Source organism: Oncorhynchus mykiss, unplaced genomic scaffold (assembly GCF_013265735.2).
Source record: "Oncorhynchus mykiss isolate Arlee unplaced genomic scaffold, USDA_OmykA_1.1 un_scaffold_156, whole genome shotgun sequence".
NCBI classification, from domain to species: Eukaryota; Metazoa; Chordata; class Actinopteri; order Salmoniformes; family Salmonidae; genus Oncorhynchus; species Oncorhynchus mykiss.
In genome coordinates this window covers 1,120,020-1,138,762 of record NW_023493666.1, presented here as the reverse complement: position 1 = coordinate 1,138,762, position 18,743 = coordinate 1,120,020, and the positions used below count along the sequence as shown (strand labels likewise).

Below are 18,743 nucleotides of genomic sequence, written 5' to 3'. Positions count from 1 at the left end.
CCAAGAGTGTTCAGTCTTGTTGGGACCCCGGTCAAGTCGCTTGACAGCCCACCCAGGCCGGCTCCCCCTCCTACCAAGCCCAGGAGCAAACTGCCTCGGCCTATAAGGTTCCTTAGCCTGCCAAAGGCTGCCACCGGCTCAGGTCAGTCCCTCTCATGTACTCACACTAATGTAAATTAGACAGGGAGGTGAAGCTAGGTAGAGTGATAGAAAAACAGTAGGAAGGGAAGGGACACAAATGGCTTTAGCCCAGGGCTAATACATTTTTCCACACTTGATTTGCCTGTTTCACAGTGAGATAACCTTTACTCAAGGCTAATTGGACCCTGTTTCTGAGCAGGGAGAGCACCAAAAATATATGTGCTAAATTTAAAATGATATCATAATGAACTAGTGTTAAAAGCTACAAACAGATATGGAAATGAGTAAATACATAAATAAATACAATCAGTTCATAGAGAGATAGATGTCTGCTGTCAACCCATAGACAAGATGGCAGCCAGTGAGCCAAAGGGCCAAATTAAGAACCAGGCCAGATTGCAGCCCCTGTCCAACCCAGAGCAGGCCCTGACTAAGACATTCAAGCTGCTCCACTCTGCCTCTGATGACTGGTGAGCATTCACTGTAGACAAGACCAATGGAGCTAGGCTAAAGGAAGCACAGTATAGTGTCCTTGGAAATGTAGATTTGAGCTACAGAGCCTAGAAACTTCTGAAATTAAGAGACCAGAGTCCTAATTGATGAACATCATTATAATGTTTTTGGAAAATGTTGTGTAAAATGCTTACATTTCTTTCACTGAATTGCAGGGAGAAGAAGATCGAGGGCTTGACCTCTCTCCGTGTGATGGCTCAGAACCACATGGACATACTGATGCCTAAACTCCATGATATCTGCCTTGCCATTATAAATGAGGTAGCTGTATTCATTCACTGCCCTATTCATTCATCTGCACAAATCTGCTACATTTGGAGAACAAGTCAAATTATTGTGTCATGTTTCTGATGTTCGTGGGTTGTACTGCTCAACATTAATAGCTGGTCCTCTGCATGTTATTATGATTCAGGTGAAGAACCTGCGCTCTGTAGTGTCCTGTGCCGCCATGGCCACACTGGGTGACATGTACGTACACCTCCAGAGGGCCATGGACAGTGAGGTGGAGGGGACGGCACGCGTGCTGCTCCACAAAGCCAGGAAGGCCAACACCCTCATCCCGCAGGGCACCAACTTTGCCCTGGGTCACATGGTGCAGAGCTGCACCCCTACCCGTGTCATGAATGCCCTGCTGGTCGGTGGGCTGAGGTAAAGAAGGAGAGGGGTCCATTAACACTCACTAAGCGGTAGATCCGGACTTCCACAAATTATCCCATTATCCAAGCCTCAAAATTGAGAAGATTGAAATACTGCTAGTTTTTAATTAACTGCCTTTTTCATCAGCATGCTAGGTTATTCCACAACAGTTCCGGCAGCAACTCACCCCAACGCTAGACGTCACATTTGAATGGAATCACATTTTTTTGTTATGTCTTATACTTCCTTGTGTTGTGTACTTCTTATTTAACCATTGCGTTATTTAGATTATTTTTAGCCATTGGTGGAGAGGTACTGTCTACTGATGTGTGCTAGCCTTTGTGGAGTAACAAGTCATTTAGGGGCGGCAGGGTAGCCTAGTGGTTAGAGCGTTGTACTAGTAACCGGAAGGTTGCAAGTTCAAATCCCCGAGCTGACAAGGTCGTTCTGCCCCTGAACAGGCAGTTAACCCGCTGTTCCTAGGTCGTCATTGAAATAAGAATTTGTTCTTAACTGACTTGCCTAGTTAAATAAAGGTAAAATAAATAAAATAAAAATGTATAAAGTATATAGTGAATATATAGTGAACACTTTAGATTAGGGGCTATTAGTGAGGCACTGAGGTATTAGTAAGTGCATGTACTCACATTAATAAATACACCATTTGTGACATTTATAAATATGTATATAAATGGTGAGTCAAACCATTAATCAACCATTAACAAATGCCTTGACAATAACTCCTTTATAACTGGTTTATAGTACATTAGTAGTACATTATTAATAATTTACAAATTGTGAACCTTATCAATTATCTGATAAATCATGAACAAATCATTTAAAATAGCGTTTATAAATGTGTAAATAACTATTTATAGATTTCTTATTGACATTTACAAATGTAGGAATAATGATTCATAAATGGTAAGTAAACTCTTTACAAACAGTTTATAAATGGTATATTAAGGGACCTTAATATAAAGTCTTACCGAACATTTTGATCCATCGATGAGACTTCATCAATACAATCCATTATCATTCATCTCCTAACTCATGTATCTCTATGACATGTAACTGATGTGCTCTGTTTTTCCTTCCTCAGCCACCGTAACGCTGCGGTGAGGAGCTGTACTGCTCAGCACCTGGAGAGACTGGCTGAGGTCATGGGGACGGCTCGTCTCCTCTCGGGGAAGAAAGACCTCACTGACCGTTTCTTGATTGCCGTCAGTAAACTGGCTGTGGACCCTTCACAGGAAGTCAGGTGGGAAGTTCCTCCTGTAAAGTAGCTTGCTTCAACATAACAGTTAAGGCTGGGATTAAATCCATGGCTCGCTATAGCACTAGATCGCCGACAATGCAGCTTTTAAAGGTAATTTAGTCTTGAGTCAACATCTGCAGCGTTTACCACAAATACAAATTGAAATTGACTTTAAAAGCCACATTGTCGTCTGTCTACAGCATCTTTGCTAAAGGGTGTCATGGATTGAATTGCAGATTTTAGGTATTCCAAAACAACCACAGGTTCTCTTGGAGGGAAATAGTAATTGAAAACAAAAATGAAAAATTATAAACACAAATAAGTGCTACGTGGCATAGGACAATCCAAGTCCAGGCACCCATGTGGGTTTGAAAGTTAAAAAGCCAAAAGCTTAGCCGGGATGTTTGGCCGGCAGGGATGTTCTTCTCCCTACGCCAACTAGCAACCTCCTGTGGTAGGCGGGGTGCAATGGACGCTGACACGGTCACCAAGTGTATGGTGTTTCCTCCGACACATTGGTGCTGCTGGCTTCCAGGTTAAGCGGGCATTGTGTCAAGAAGCAGTGCGGCCTGGCTGGGTTGTGTTTCGGAGGACGCACGGCTCTCGACCTTCGCCTCTCCAGAGTCTTTACGGGAGTTGCAGCGATGGGCAAAGATTGCAACTACCTATTGGATATCACGAAATTGGGGTAAAAATTACAAATGTAAATGAGTCCAAATAGTGAGTACCTGATTCAGTTTCCTTCCTTCTGTTTGGTGCCTAATGAAGACAACCCTACTTGATCACAATGGTCGGTCTGAGCCAAGCGCTGTGCAGATTCGCTAAGATTTTCATAATAACGAACGGTTAAAACCCAATTGTTAGATTGTTGAGATGATTTGAAGATCAGGTAATGCGGTACATTGCTCAAACAAACCCTCTTGCAAATTCTACCTTAATGTATGTCTTATTTTTTCTCAGGTTTCTCTTCCTGTCTGGGTTGGCGCCCCCCCTTGGGTTGTGCCGTGGCGGAGATCTTTGTGGGCTATGCTCGGCCTTGTCTCAGGATGGTAAATTGGTGGTTGAAGATATCCCTCTAGTGGTGTGGGGGCTGTGCTTTGGCAAAGTGGGTAGGGTTATACCCTGCCTGTTTGGCCCTGTCCGGGGGTATCGTTGGATGGGGCCACAGTGTCTCCCGACCTCTACTGAGTCAGCCTCCAGTATTTATGCTGCAGTAGTTTATGTGTCGGGGGGCTATGGTTTGTCTGTTATATCTGGAGTATTTCTCTGGTCTTATCCGGTGTCTTGTGTGAATTTAAGTATGCTCTCTCTAATTCTCTCGTTCTTTCTTTCTTTCTTTCTTTATCTCGTGCAACTGAGCGCTCCTTGCTGTCCACAGTCCACCTGGCTGTGCTGCTGCTCCAGTTACATCCAGTCTTGTATGTCTTCCATTTCCTAATAATTGCTCCCACAGGGTAGCCTAGTGGTTAGAGTGTTGGACTAGTACCCGAAAGGTTGCAAGTTCAAATCCCCAAGCTGACAAGGTACAAATCTGTCCTTCTGCCCCTGAACAGACAGTTAACCAACTGTTCCTAGGCCGTCATTGAAAATAAGAATTTGTTCTTAAGTCTGGTTAAATAAAGAAAAAGTAAATACAAATTTATTCAAACCAAGCTGCCTATTGCAGATTCAGTCTTCCCAGCCTGGTACAGGTCTACAATTTTGTTTCTGGTGTTCTTTGACATCTCTTTGGTCTTGGCCATAGTGGAGTTTGGAGTGTGACTGTTTGAGGTTGTGGACAGGTGTCTTTTATACTGATAACAAGTTCAAACAGGTGCCATTAATACAGGTAACGAGTGGAGGACAGAGGAGCCTCTTAAAGAAGAAGTTACAGGTCTGTGAGAGCCTGAAATCTTGCTTGTTTGTAGGTGACCAAATACTTATTTTCCACCATCCTTTGCAAATAAATTCATTAAAAATCCTACAATGTGATTTTCTGGATTTGTTTTCTCATTTTGTCTGTCATAGTTGAAGTGTACCTATGATGAAAATTACAGTCCTCTCTCATCTTTTTAAGTGGGAGAACTTGCACAATTGGTGGCTGACTAAATACTTTCCCCCCCCACTGTGTGTGTGTGTATATATATATATATTAGACATTTTTGTAATAATGACAATTGCAACAATACTGAATGAACAATGAACACTTTTATTTTAACTTAATATAATGCATAAATAAAATCAATTTAGTCTCAAATAACATGAATGATGAATGTTGAAAACAAACTGTAATTTCTATATGCAGGAAATCCTATTTTAATAATGGGCATGGTAAGAATTGACTACCAAAGTGCGAGTCATAATTCCCATGACACCTTCTAGCAAAATCTGAAAAGCGGTTCCTTCATTCATTTATTCCATAGGATATTTTTAGATTCACTTAAAATAAGGTTGTGTTTCGTGTAGGCTTAGAACCACCTTGACATTTTTTTTAACTGTGTAGATATCCATAGGACAAGGTAACTGATCAATATTGGCTAAATATAAGCGAAGATAAAAAAATGTATAGAGTGGATTTATGAAAATATATTGACAAATGTTACCTTATCCTAGTGAGATTTACAAGGGTATCAAAACGCCAAGGCGGTTTAAGCCTGCACGGGACACAGACCTTATTTGAAGTAGATCAAGACATTCTCTATGGAAGACATGAACGGTAAAATAACGAAGGAACCTCTTTCAAGTTCAGCCACAAGTTATTACAGGAATTATAACGCGTCGGCTATTTCTCTCTAAACCATATACCTTTGACTATTACGAGCCTGCTGCTGCCTACCACCCCTCAGTCAGACTGCTCTATCAAATCATAGACTTAACTATAATAAACACACAGAAATACGAGCCTTAGGTCAAATCCGGAAATGATCACCTCGAAAACAAAACGTTTATTCCGTTCCATATTTTATCTAACGGGTGGCATCCATGAGTCTAAGTATTGCACAACCTTCAATATTATGTCATAATTATGTACAATTCTGGCAAATTAGTTCGCAAAGAGCCAGGCGGCCCAAACTGCTGCATATACCCTGACTCTGCGTGCAATGAACGCAAGAGGTGACACAATTTCACCTGGTTAATATTGCCTGCTAACCTGGATTTCTTTTAGCTAAATATGCAGGTTTAAAAATATACACTTGTGTATTGATTTTAAAAAAGGCATTGAAGTTTATGGTTAAGTACACATTGGAGCAACGACAGTCGTTGATTGATTGTTTTTTATAAGATAAGTTTAATGCTAGCAAGCAACTTACCTTGGCTTACTGCATTCGCGTAACAGGCAGGCTCCTCATGGAGTGCAATGTAATCAGGTGGTTAGAGCGTAAGGGTGCAAAATTGGATCCGCCCAGCTGACAAGGTAAAAATCTGTTGTTCTAGAACGTTCCTAGACCGTCATTGAAAATAAGAACGTGTTCTTAACTGACTTGCCTAGTTAAATAAAGGTGTAAAGAAAAAAATATATAATAATTTAAATCGGCAAAATCGGCGCCCAAATTTACCGATTTCTGATTGTTATGAAAACTGGAAATCGGCCCTAATTAATCGGCCATTCCGATTAATCGGTCGACCTCTAGTTAATACCCTATTGTCATCACCCTAGACAGTTTACAATAGGGATTCTTATTGGAGTTGTCCTTCTCACCTAACATCCCATGCTGTTGAGATATTCTACATGAGTTAATAATGTGAGAGTCATATTCGAGCCTGGTGAGAGGGGAACATACAGTATAGCCCAGTGGTTCCCAACCAGGGGTACTAGGACCACTGAGGGTTCTTGGCCTAACCACAGGGGGTACTTGAGACCATAGGCTTACTGGTAAAATGCACATGGGGGGGTACTTCAGGGGTACTCTGGGCAAGGCTAAATTCAGTTGGTGGTACAGTAACCAAAAAAGTTAGGAACCACTGGTATACCCTATGCGCATGGTTGACTGTCTCTCTGCCTGCTCCGATCCTCACTCTTCCTCGCCTGCTCCCCTTTCTCTTCGCTATTCGCTATGAAAAATGCTAGTGTGCATTTCTCTTCGGTCTGTTGCGTGTTGAATAGTTCAGCATACTCATTGATAGCCCTTACTTTAGTGAACTTGCACGAGACATTGCAAGCCAAGAAATTGCACAATACAGCATTGATATAGTCTATAGCCTAAATCTGTTGATTACTGATGCACGTTTCTGACTGTCTGCGTGGTCGCCAACATGCCTACTTATGCCTGGCTTTGCCCCTCCAATTTCACTCTCTCTATTGCTGACTTCATCTTTCTTGGCTGTGAAAGATCCAAGAATTTGTGTTCTTGAAGTAGACTACGGAAAACAGTTGCACATTTCTGACTGTCTGCCTGGTGGCCAACATGCCTACCTATGCCTGGCTTTGCCCCTCCCACCTCTCTCTCTCTCTCCATCGCTAACTCTGTGCCTACCTATGCCTGGCTTTGCCCCTCCCATCTCTCTCTCTCTCCATTGCTAACTCCGTCTTTCTTTGCTGTGAAAGATGCGAGAGTTTGTGCTGTTGAAGTAAACCATGGAAAATAGTTTCCTCCATTGCAGAAAATACTAAATCTGAGGAGTCCATTCCGCCAAGCTTGACACCCAAAAATTGTAGTTGACACCGTGAGTGGACAGACTCGATTCTTTTGAAGTCGACTCCCCACCACTGCCTGTGAGATTGAGTCTGACTAGTAGCAGCTTTGTCTTCTCTTCCCTAGCAGTTGAAACTCAAACATTGAAAAACAACGTAGCTTGTGAACAAAACAATGTAAATAGCCAAGAAACACAAGGACCAAGTCTCCCTCCAGTAGTCTTTAGTTTCAAGTAAATTAGACCAACTTTTATTCCTATGCGCAGCGCTTCTAAAAATGTATCTTTCACTCAGATCGTCATGTGTGCACAACCCCCAGCCAGACAGTGTTGCAGCACAAGGTGGGATAGGCTATATAGAATTTGTAGTTCTTTGACTTTATGCGAGTCATTTACCAGCTATGAAACAAAACAGCAGAAATACAGCTACTGCAGCATGTATTTTACTGTAAATGTGATCATGCTTGACTATTTTGATTTACAAGTGAGTGAAATGCTGGCACTGTGGAGCCCTGACCTCCCATCAACGTGGCTAGTGAAATAGACATCTTACCCAACACTGCCAAAATCTACCTCCATTTGGCAGTTGGTGGGGGTTCATTTTAGGACCTGAACACATTCTGATTTATAATAAAAGTGACCACAACATGACCCTAAAATGGTAGTATTAGATTGTGTAGAAATGAGCTTTAGATGACCCAGAAATTCGTAGGGAGGACCCCCAGACCTCCCACCACTTCTAAAACCTAAGGCCTGCCCCTGGCTCTGAGTACATGTCCTGGTAATCCATCTGGCCCTGTAGCCTTGTGGAGTTGTTAAGAGCCACTTTATGCCTGGTGCTTTTCTCTGAACCTGAAAGTGCCTAATACTGGACGTGCCTGATATCTCGTGATAGCTTCAGATGTCGGTGTTGAGCAAGAAGAGAGAGGTCCAAAGAAAGGAGAGGTCCAGGGGGCGGCGAAGGGCGCCCGCCCAATGGCGGTGAAGTCAGGCAGACAGTTGAAGACTCGATGTGTCTCTTCGGTCTAACCGTACAAAACCCTTCCCATAGAAGATAACGTTTCCTGATAGGTCTGTGCCTGAGAGAGAGACGGTGACAGTAAATCAGAGAGAGACACGTTCCGTAAATGTGATCTGTAATGTATGTTGCGTGAGACAAGCAACTTGATCACATTTGTAGAGACAAAGTCAGTAGGTATCTGAATTGGAGCTTACATTTTCATGGGTTGCAACTCCATCACGCGGTCAAGTCATTGGCATTGTTATCAACGTTCCAGACACATTGATGTCCGAAAGTAAATTACTTTGAATGGGAGCTATGACTGTTTCGCCTAAATTACACTATTGTCACGATTCTTCAAAATCAAACCCAGAAGCAGACCAGGACAAGGAGAGTAGGAAAAAGGTGAGTATTTATTTACAAGTGAATGGGTAGATATATCCAGGTGGTGTAGCGGTGATGAGTTGATGGGAGTAAATAGGTGGATCCAATGGGGAAGCGGAATCCTCTGACGACCAGGCGGGAATGGGGTAAATGATCCGGGTGAGTAACTGAAGACAGAACAAACAGAGGTAAGTTCAAGGCAAGCAATACGTAACAAACAACAAAACAAATTCTATCCAACTTGATGCTGATACTCTGGCACAACATACTGTTCATGGCTAACGATCCGGCAGGGAATGGATGTCAGGTCAGAGCTTTTGAAGGGGAGAGGTGATGATCAGGACAGGTGTGCAGATTACTGATGGGATACAGGTGCGGGTGAACATGATCTCCCAACAAGCTAATTCGCCCGGCAACCAGACAGGGTGCGTTCCAGGACATCGGAAACACACTCCAGGACAGAAACACAGGCAAACACAGACTCAGGAAGCGGGATTCGTGACAACTATAGTGGCTTCGAAATACGATGACATTGCTAAAGTAGGCAAATATTTAGTAGGAAACGACTGCCATTATCATCATGTCATCGAATTTACTTTAGACAGATGGAAATGTTGTCATTAACTAGCAATGTTTGTAAGAAAAAATTTCGTGGTCTCCACTTAATCTCTTAGCTAGCTAGCTAACGTTACACTGCAACTAAAGTCAATTTGGAGACATCAAAATGAAGACACAAGGTTTTGCTGCTAATAAGTTGCCGCCTTTAGAAATTGCATCGCGTTTTTAAGCCACTAAATGCACTTTAGACCAAATCTTCATCAGTGCCTATTGAGGATGTTTTGAGTAAATGTTCAGCTGGCCTACCTGGCAGTTTTTCAGTCCCTCTTCTCTCTCATCATACAAGACATATGGACCTAGGTTGATTCAGGGCTTAACATAGTGATATATACCATTTGGGCAGTACAAATGCAATTTGGTTCACTGACTTTTGGGTTCAGAAGCTGACGTCCTATGATCATATATGGCAAATGGACATAACATGCGCCTTATGGACAACTCAATCAAATATGACAAAGGTATGTTCATACAGTTCTTATACATGTGTAATTGACAAAAAAAATCAAAAGAATTTCAAAAAACGGTCCAGAAAGCACTTTTTTAGGGGGTGATACATTTTTGAAAATGTTTTTTTATTTTTTATAAATTGACACTTGGGTCTTGACTTGATGTCCATTTGCAATATGAACATTTACGGTGGAGCGCGCTCGCCCTCTTTGGGATTTTATCTGAATGACACTTGCCATAAGCATTGCATGAATTGCCATCCTTCTGAGTGGTATTTATCATTGTGTATATGTTTCGCCAAATGTTATAATGTTCCCATTCATTGTTGTCCACTTCAAGGGGGTAATCCCTTACCTTAACTACCTCGTCCTGTGCCATAGTAGCCTTAGACCACGCTACCCAGCCTCTTCCTGAAAGCCAAACTTTCTCATCTGTTGCCTAGGCTTGCTAAGTTCCCATTAATTTCAACCTCTTCTTTTTTCCTTTTTCCTTTCATTTTCTTTGTTTATATCATGTTGCTTTTTCTTCCTGTGTCAACACATTTGTTTTTGCTGCTATGTCTGAAGAGCACATTTGTAGAGCACAAGCAAATGTCAAGTGCTACCAATGTATATTATTGACAACGAGGTCCGCAACACCATCTTACCAAATTAATACAATATAACAATTCAACTGTTATTATAATTACATCTCCCCCATACTTTCTCGAAGCAGTGTCAGATTCAGTGAGACCGAAGCCGGGTCCATCATCCTCACACCTTCAGTCTTCAGTACACTGAGACCCAGGGAATGTAGTCTGGCGCCAGTGCTCACTTCGTATCTGGTACAGTCCACAGGACAGGCTGCGTAGTAAGGCCGATCTACCAGGGCTGTTCCGGGTCCATCCATGTATCGTCCAGATGCACAGGTCAACATGATCCGTAGACCTGCCTTGTATTGTGATCCACTGGCTATTAGAGACTGAGTAGATGTTGTCTTCCAGTTGAACACCACAGAAAATACAGAGACGTCAGACTTGCCTTTACCGTAGTAGCAAACTAGAGTGATAGGCAGATCTCCCATCAAGTTTATACACTTGGTACTGTTTCATCAATGTCACCCGGTAAGTAACGTTCCATGTGTCATATTCCCTACAAATGTCCCCGTAGCAATAACCTTTGTCTACCCCAATGAGGTCAGGTATAGAGTGGTCACTCGAACCACCTAGGATAGCCCAGGACACTTTAGATCTACCTTTTAACAGAGGGTTGTCAAACTCAGGTCCTCCATTCACAACCCTGCTCTCCATCAAACTCAGGTCCCCCATCCATAGCCCGATATTCACCGTCAAGATCAAGTCCCCCATCCATACCCGGGTAATCTTTGTTAAATACAGGGTCATCACTGTTTCCACCGTGCTGCCCATACAGATGCACATTTAGATACAAGTGCATTGCTGCAACAAAGATGAACAGGTTAGCCGTAACATTCATGCTGAATATAGCTGATACTTCTTTCCCAGTGTTAAGACATGTAAACTGTTTTAACAACCCAACCTGATATTTAGGCACTTCCCTGTAGTAGTAAGTTGGATACAATAGCGACTGTTGGATACGGGTGGACAATAGTGGGAGGACCTGCCTCAAAACTCACATCCTGGACATTTCACGGGCAGGCCACTGTTTGATTTCCAGCAGTCTGCTCCCCGTGTGCCCTTGGGCCCCGTGTGGGTTTGTTTATCGGTTTTAAAAACGCCCCCCCCCCCCCCCCCCCTCTACACTACCTTCCCTGTGTTGCGGGCATTGTGACTTTGGGTATGGCTGTTATGTATTGTTATCCCTCCCGTCGTCCTCGTATTGTGTCTAGTCCCCGCGTCCTCCGGGTCACCCTGTTCCCGTCCTGGCTAAAGGCCCAATGTGCGCAAGTGTGACAGTATGCGTGTGAACAGCCTTTGCAGATGTATTTCTTACACCTGCAGCACACCGTGTGTGTCTTGGAGTCCTTCTTGGGTGGACAGAGCTGACACCTCTTCCTCTTACTTGCCCCGGTGGCTGGGGCAGCGAGCGGGGCAGCGGCGGTTCCAGTGGCGGGCTCCTCGCGCTGTTGATCACAAGCCGCCGTAGCACTCTGTAGGACTTTGACAAGTGCTGACGCCGCTTCGGTGCGGGGGAGATGCTGCCTTCTTTGGATCAGCGGCTTCACAAGTGCCTTTCCCAGCTGCTCGAGGAACACCCTGCGCTTGTTCCGCTTGCAAGGCATCCAGTCAGGCTTGATCTCTCGCCATGTGACAAAGGCGTTGTAGGAGGACACGTCGAAGATGTTGTGGAAGACGACCAGGGGCCAGAGGGCAGTCATCCGTCTGCAGCTGTAGGTGCCGACCACCTTGTCTAGGTTGTCCACGCCGCCCTTGTTGCAGTTGTAGTCTAGGATGACGGCCGGCTTCCTGTCGCGGCGATCGCTAATGTTGCAGCGTGCTCAAAAGTAGAACGTTCTTGTTTTTCTTTGCCAGGTAGGACACTAGAGTGGCGGTGGGCGTGAAGGCAAACCTGGAGGACAGGGCCTGTCTGCCGTTGGACTCGAGCAGCGCGGGCGGGAGTTCGGCCTTGTTCTTTCTCAACGTGCCCACCATGGTGAGGTTCCTCTCGAGGAGCCGCCATTCCAGTTCGTAGGAGGTAAAGAAGTTGTCACAGGTGACGTTGCGACCGCTCAGTCCCGTTGTCAGATCGAGGACGACGCGGATCCCCTGGTTCTTCTCGGGGCCTCCGCTGGCTGCCTTGCCGGTGTACACTTGCATCCTCCAAGCGTAGCTGGACTTGGCGTCGCAGGCCACCCACATAAGACGTATTTCGCCGGCTTGCTGGGGATAAGGGGAGAAGAGATTAGCCTTGTTACTCTCTCATTGGGGCCAACGACCTTTTGTGTTACACACGCTGCTACTGCTGCTAATGCTGTCACGCACACGCACGCACAGTACCTCTGAACGGGACCAGTTGCTCGTCCACCGTCACGTCAGGCCCCGGGTTGTAGAGGGCCAGCAGCCGCGCCTCCCACATGTCCCAGACCTCTCGTATGGCTGCGAGTTTGTCCGTGGCGAGTCTGGCGGGTCTCGACTGGCGGTCGTCGAATCGCAGCTGCCACGAGTACCTGTGAAAGACCTAGAGCGGCATGGTGGCTCGGAACATGGTCCTGCCGCTCTCTGCGTCCCACAGGCTTGCCGTGGCCTCGCCTCGGGACCTGTAGACGCCCACTAGGATCAGCAGCCCTACGTAGGTGCGCAGGTCCGTGGCGTCCATGGGTCGCCAGCCATCGTCGTATTTTCTGGCCCCGTGCAGGTTCGTCTTTTCCACAATTATCCTTTCTATCGGCGGTGTGACAAACAGGTGGAAGGCAGACGCGATATCACGGGCCTGGTTTCGGCATAGGCCGTGGGGCCCGGAGTCTCGTCCAGCCCGGTGTGGCAGATCGCGAGGGCCCTGCGGTGGCGGCCATAAGCCACGGGATGATTCGATTTTGCCGTTTTTCGACAGCAACGACGTCTCCCTTTGGTCCGGAGTCAGATCTCCTCGTGTTGGTCCTCGTGCTCGTCCTCGGGGACTTCCTCGGGCTCTTCCTCAGAAGAGTGAGAAGAAGCATCGTCGACCTTGCGGCGCTCGGGGTTGTATTCCTCCCCATCTTCGTCTTCCGAAACCTCTTCCTCTTCCTCCTCCTCCTGGGAATCTGAGTAGTCTTCTTGGTCCACACTGGACAAGATCTGTTCTAGAACCTGCGATGCCATTAAACGCACGGCCATGACCGCTCGGGTCCACTGATCGGGTCCACTGAGCAGCGGTGAAGAGCGGGGCGCCAGTCACTGTGTGTGTGTGTGGGTGGGTGTGGGTGTGTGTGCCGCTGACAATATTAGTACCCTCCCTACGGCCGGCCGGTCGGCTTACGCGGGAGACCAAGACCTGAAAATGCACGAGGCTCGCTTGTGCGCGTGTGTAGCCGTGTGCAGTTGAGCCACCCCACCCGAGCTGCTCTCTAGCACACAGCTGAGCATGTGTGGACCTGTGGAGTGGCTGGCTGGGTCTCTCTGACCCACCGAGCGCAGAGCATAGAGCAGGAGCGCTGGAAACACAGGTAGTGGCTGGCTGGATCGCTCTGACCCAGGAGCAGACAGCACAGAGCGGGGATCCACGAACAACCTCGCCACACTCGCAGACTCTCTACACTCAACGGCATACGCCTCGCCAGTGGCTGGCAGGGTCGCTCTGACCTATGAGCGCAGAGCACAGAGCACAACTATAGCACTTGGCTGCTCTCTAGCACACAGCGGGGCATGTCTGGACCTGTGTAGTGGCTGGCTGGGTCACTCTGACCCACGAGCACAGAGCGGGGAGCCAGGCACAACCTCGCCACACTCGCAGACTCTCTACACTCAACGGCATACGCCCCACCAGTGGCTAGCAGGGTCGCTGTGACCCACGAGCACAGAGCACCGAGTGGGAGCCCTGGAAACACAGGTAGTGGCTGGCTGGGTTGCTCTGACACGTGGGCACAGAGCACAAAGCGGGGAGCCAGGCACAACCTCGCCACACTCGCAGACTCTCTACACTCAACGGCATACGCCTCGCCAGCGGCTGGCAGTGTCGCTCTGACCCACGAGCGCAGAGCACAGAGCACAACAATAACAACTTGGCTACTCTCTAGCACACAGCGGAGCATGTCTGGACCTGCATAGTGGCTGGCTGGGTCGCTCTGACCCACGAGCGAAGAGCACAGAGCAGGGAACCAGGCACAACCTCGCCACACTCTCAGACTCTCTACACTCAATGGCATTAGCCTTGCCATTGGCTGGCAGGGTCGCTCTGACCCACGAGAACAGAGCACAGAGTGGGAGCCCTGGAAACACAGGGCCTGGGTCGCTCTGACCCACGAGCACAGGGCACAGAGCGGGGAGACACGCATAACCTCACCACACTCTCAGACTCTCTACACTCAACGGCATACGCCTTGCCAGTGGCTGGCTGGGTCACTCTGACCCAAGAGCACAGAGCGGGAGCCCTGGAAACACAGGGCATGGGTCGCTCTGACCCACGAGCACAGAGCACAGAGCGCGAGCCCTGGAAACACAGGGCCTGGGTCGCTCTGACCCACGAGCACAGGGCACAGAGCGGGGAGACACGCATAACCTCACCACACTCGCAGACTCTCAACACTCAACGGCATACGCCTCGCCAGTGGCTGGCTGGGTAGCTCAGTCGGTTAGAGCGTGATGCAAATAACTCCAAGGTCGTCGCTTTGTTCCCGTACTGGCCATGGGGTACATTTTGTGTCAAAATTGTGAGTCACATGCGTGTGTATCGTCAAGGGTGCCACAGAATTAGGTGTAGTGACTTGCAGAAATAACTCAGTTGGGAGAGCTTTAGACGGAAGATCTAAAGGGCCCTGATTCGATCCAGGGTTTCGGAATTAGGATTTGTTCTATCTTTATGCTCTCCTTTGGCTTCAAGGAAACTGCCCACAGCTTTGTTTAAGGGCCTCAATTGTGTGTGCTACGTTTTCGTTTTCATCTGACATTTTGACATCAGTGTTAGATGAAAGTTGCTTGTCATTGTTACATGGCAGTATGTTGTCGTAAGACAAGGCTGCATGAAGTGTGAACTGGAGTTTTCTTGGATCCATGAAAGAATTTGCTTTTGGAGAATGCAGGCATCGATCCCACTACCTCACGCATGCAAAGCATTTGAGCTAATTCCCCAGCCGTTTGGAATTTCCGCAAGAAGCAACCTAGAGGGTCCAGTCTCGTCAGGCTATGCTGTTGGTGGACTTGTTTGTTTACGTGCCAGCACTTGCAGAGGCTCGGTGCATTTCAACAATTGAGCAAAATAGCAAATGGCTGGTTTGCTCAGTTGGTTAGAGTGTGATGCTAATAACGCCAAGGTCATGGGTTCGATCCCCGTACTGGCTATGATGTACATTTTGAGTGTCAAAATTGTGAGTCACATGCATGTGCATTGTCAAGGGTGCCACAGAATTAAAATGAGTGAATTGCCAAAATAGCTCAGTTGGGAGAGCGTTAGACTGAAGATCTAAAGGTCCCTGGTTCGATCCCGGGTTTCGGCATTTGTATTTGTTCTGGCTTCAAGGAAACTATCCACAGCTTTGTTTGTGGGCCTCAATGGTGTGTGCTACGCTGCTCCTCTGAAAGTAAGTAATTTCTTGCTTTTTCATCTGACATTTTGACATCAGTGTTACAGGAAAGTTGCTTGTCATTGTTACATGACAGTAGGTTGTCGTAAGACAAGGCTGCATGAAGTGTGAACTGGAGCTTTCTTGGATCCACCAAAAAAAATGTTTTTGGGGAATGCGGGAATCGATCCCACTACCTATAGCATGCTAAGCAAACACAATACCAATTGATCAAATTCCCCAGCTGTTTGTAATTGCCACAAGGAGCAACCAAGAGTGTCCAGTCTTGTCAGGCTATGCTGTTGGTGGACTTGTTAGTTTGTGCTCCAGCAATTGCAGAGGCTCGGTGCATCTCAACAATTGTGCTCTGTAGCCAGCGGCCGGTTAGCTCAGTTGGTTAGAGTGTGTGATACGCTGCTCCTCTGAAAGTAAGTAATGTCTTTCTTTTTCATCTGACATTGTGACATCAGTATTACATGACAGTTTCTTGTCATTGTTACAGGAAAGTTTCTTGTCATTGTTTACATGACAGTAGGTTGTCGTAAGACAAGGCTGCATGAAGTGTGAACTGGAGTTTTGTTGGATCCATGAAAGAATTTGCTTTTGGAGAATGCAGGCATCGATTCCATTACCTCACGAATGCAAAGCATTTGAGCTAATTCCCCAGCCGTTTGGAATTTCCGCAAGAAGCAACCTAGAGGGTCCAGTCTTGTCAGGCTATGCTGTTGGTGGACTTGTTTGTTTACGTGCCAGCACTTGCAGAGGCTCGGTGCATTTCAACAATTGAGCAGAATAGCAAATGGCTGGTTAGCTCAGTTGGTTAGAGTGTGGTGCTAATAACGCCAAGGTCATGGGTTCGTTCCCCGTACTGGCTATGATGTACATTTTGAGTGTCAAAATTGTGAGTCACATGCATGTGAATTGTCAAGGGTGCCACAGAATTAAAATTAGTGAATTGCTGAAATAGCTCAGTTGGGAGAGCATTAGACTGAAGATCTAAAGGTCCCTGGTTCGATCCCGGGTTTCGGCAGTTGTATTTGTTCTTTCTTCTGGCTTCAAGGAAACTATCCACAGCTTTGTTTGTGGGCCTCAATGGTGTGTGTTACGCTGCTCCTCTGAAAGTAAGTAATTTCTTGCTTTTTCATCTGACATTTTGACATCAGTGTTACAGGAAAGTTTATTGTCATTGTTTACATGACAGTAGGTTGTCGTAAGACAAGGCTGCATGAAGTGTGAACTGGAGTTTTCTTGGATCCTTGAAAGAATTTGCTTTTGGAGAATGCAGGCATCGATCCCACTACCTCACGCATGCAAAGCATTTGAGCTAATTCCCCAGCCGTTTGGAATTTCCGCAAGAAGCAACCTAGAGGGTCCAGTCTTGTCAGGCTATGCTGTTGGTGGACTTGTTTGTTTACGTGCCAGCACTTGCAGAGGCTCGGTGCATTTCAACAATTGAGCAAAATAGCAAATGGCCGGTTAGCTGAGTTGGTTAGCGTGTGGTGCTAATAACGCCAAGGTCATGGGTTCGATCCCCATGTTGGCTATGATGTACATTTTGAGTGTCAAAATTGTGAGTCACATGCATGTGAATTGTCAAGGGTGCCACAGAATTAAAATTAGTGACTTGCCGAAATAGCTCAGTTGGGAGAGCGTTAGACTGAAGATCTAAAGGTCCCTGTTTCGGCATTTGTATTTGTTCTTTCTTCATGCTCTGGCTTCAAGGAAACTATCCACAGCTTTGTTTGTGGGCCTCAATGGTGTGTGCTACGCTGCTCCTCTGAAAGTAAGTCATTTCTTGCTTTTTCATCTGACATTTTGACATCAGTGTTACAGGAAAGTTGCTTGTCATTGTTACATGACAGTAGGTTGTCGTAAGACAAGGCTGCATGAAGTGTGAAGTGGGGCTTTCTTGGATCCACAAAAAAAAATGTTTTTGGGGATTGCGGGAATCGATCCCACGCATGCTAAGCAAACACAATACCAATTGATCAAATTCCCCAGCTGTTTGTAATTGCCACAAGGAGCAACCAAGAGTGTCCAGTCTTGTCAGGCTATGCTGTTGGTGGACTTGTTAGTTTGTGCTCCAGCACTTGCAGAGGCTCGGTGCATCTCAACAATTGTGCTCTGTAGCCAGCGGCCGGTTAGCTCAGTTGGTTAGAGTGTGTGATACGCTGCTCCTCTGAAAGTAAGTAATGTCTTTCTTTTTCATCTGACATTGTGACATCAGTGTTACATGAGAGTTTCTTGTCATTGTTACATGACAGTTTCTTGTCATTGTTTACATGACAGTAGGTTGTCGTAAGACAAGGCTGCATGAAGTGTGAACTGGAGTTTTCTTGGATCCATGAAAGAATTTGCTTTTGGAGAATGCAGGCATCGATCCCACTACCTCATGCATGCAAAGCATTTGAGCTAATTCCCCAGCCGTTTGGAATTTCCGCAAGAAGCAACCTAGAGGGTCCAGTCTTGTCAGGCTATGCTGTTGGTGGACTTGTTTGTTTATGTGCCAGCACTTGCAGAGGCTCGGTGCATTTCAACAATTGAGCAAAATAGCAAATGGCCGGTTAGCTGAGTTGGTTAGAGTGTGGTGCTAATAACGCCAAGGTCATGGGTTTGATCCCCATATTGGCTATGATGTACATTTTGAGTGTCAAAATTGTGAGTCACATGCATGTGAATTGTCAAGGGTGCCACAGAATTAAAATTAGTGAATTGCCGAAATAGCTCAGTTGGGAGAGCGTTAGACTGAAGATCTAAAGGTCCCTGGTTCGATCCCGGGTTTCGGCATTTGTATTTGTTCTTTCTTCATGCTCTGGCTTCAAGGAAACTATCCACAGCTTTGTTTGTGGGCCTCAATGGTGTGTGCTACGCTGCTCCTCTGAAAGTAAGTCATTTCTTGCTTTTTCATCTGACATTTTGACATCAGTGTTACAGGAAAGTTGCTTGTCATTGTTACATGACAGTAGGTTGTCGTAAGACAAGGCT

General features: G+C 46.2%; 1 protein-coding gene and 3 non-coding genes across 4 annotated transcripts; all 4 read left to right on the top strand.

Annotated features, from left to right (window-relative positions):
- The first annotated feature begins 1,233 nt into the window (after positions 1 to 1,233).
- Positions 1,234 to 2,612, top strand: LOC118947138 (TOG array regulator of axonemal microtubules protein 1-like). The gene is made up of 2 exons (XM_036972395.1): positions 1,234 to 1,302; positions 2,393 to 2,612. The coding sequence occupies exons 1-2, from the start codon at positions 1,244 to 1,246 to the stop codon at positions 2,574 to 2,576; spliced, it is 243 nt and encodes an 80-aa protein (XP_036828290.1). The 5' UTR covers positions 1,234 to 1,243; the 3' UTR covers positions 2,577 to 2,612.
- A 13,007-nt stretch (positions 2,613 to 15,619) lies between these two features.
- Positions 15,620 to 15,692, top strand: trnaf-gaa. Its single transcript has one exon. It is a non-coding gene; the product is annotated as a tRNA-Phe (tRNA).
- Positions 15,693 to 16,715: 1,023 nt separating this feature from the next.
- On the top strand, positions 16,716 to 16,788 carry trnaf-gaa. Its single transcript has one exon. It is a non-coding gene; the product is annotated as a tRNA-Phe (tRNA).
- A 1,684-nt stretch (positions 16,789 to 18,472) lies between these two features.
- Positions 18,473 to 18,545, top strand: trnaf-gaa. Its single transcript has one exon. It is a non-coding gene; the product is annotated as a tRNA-Phe (tRNA).
- Positions 18,546 to 18,743: the final 198 nt, after the last annotated feature.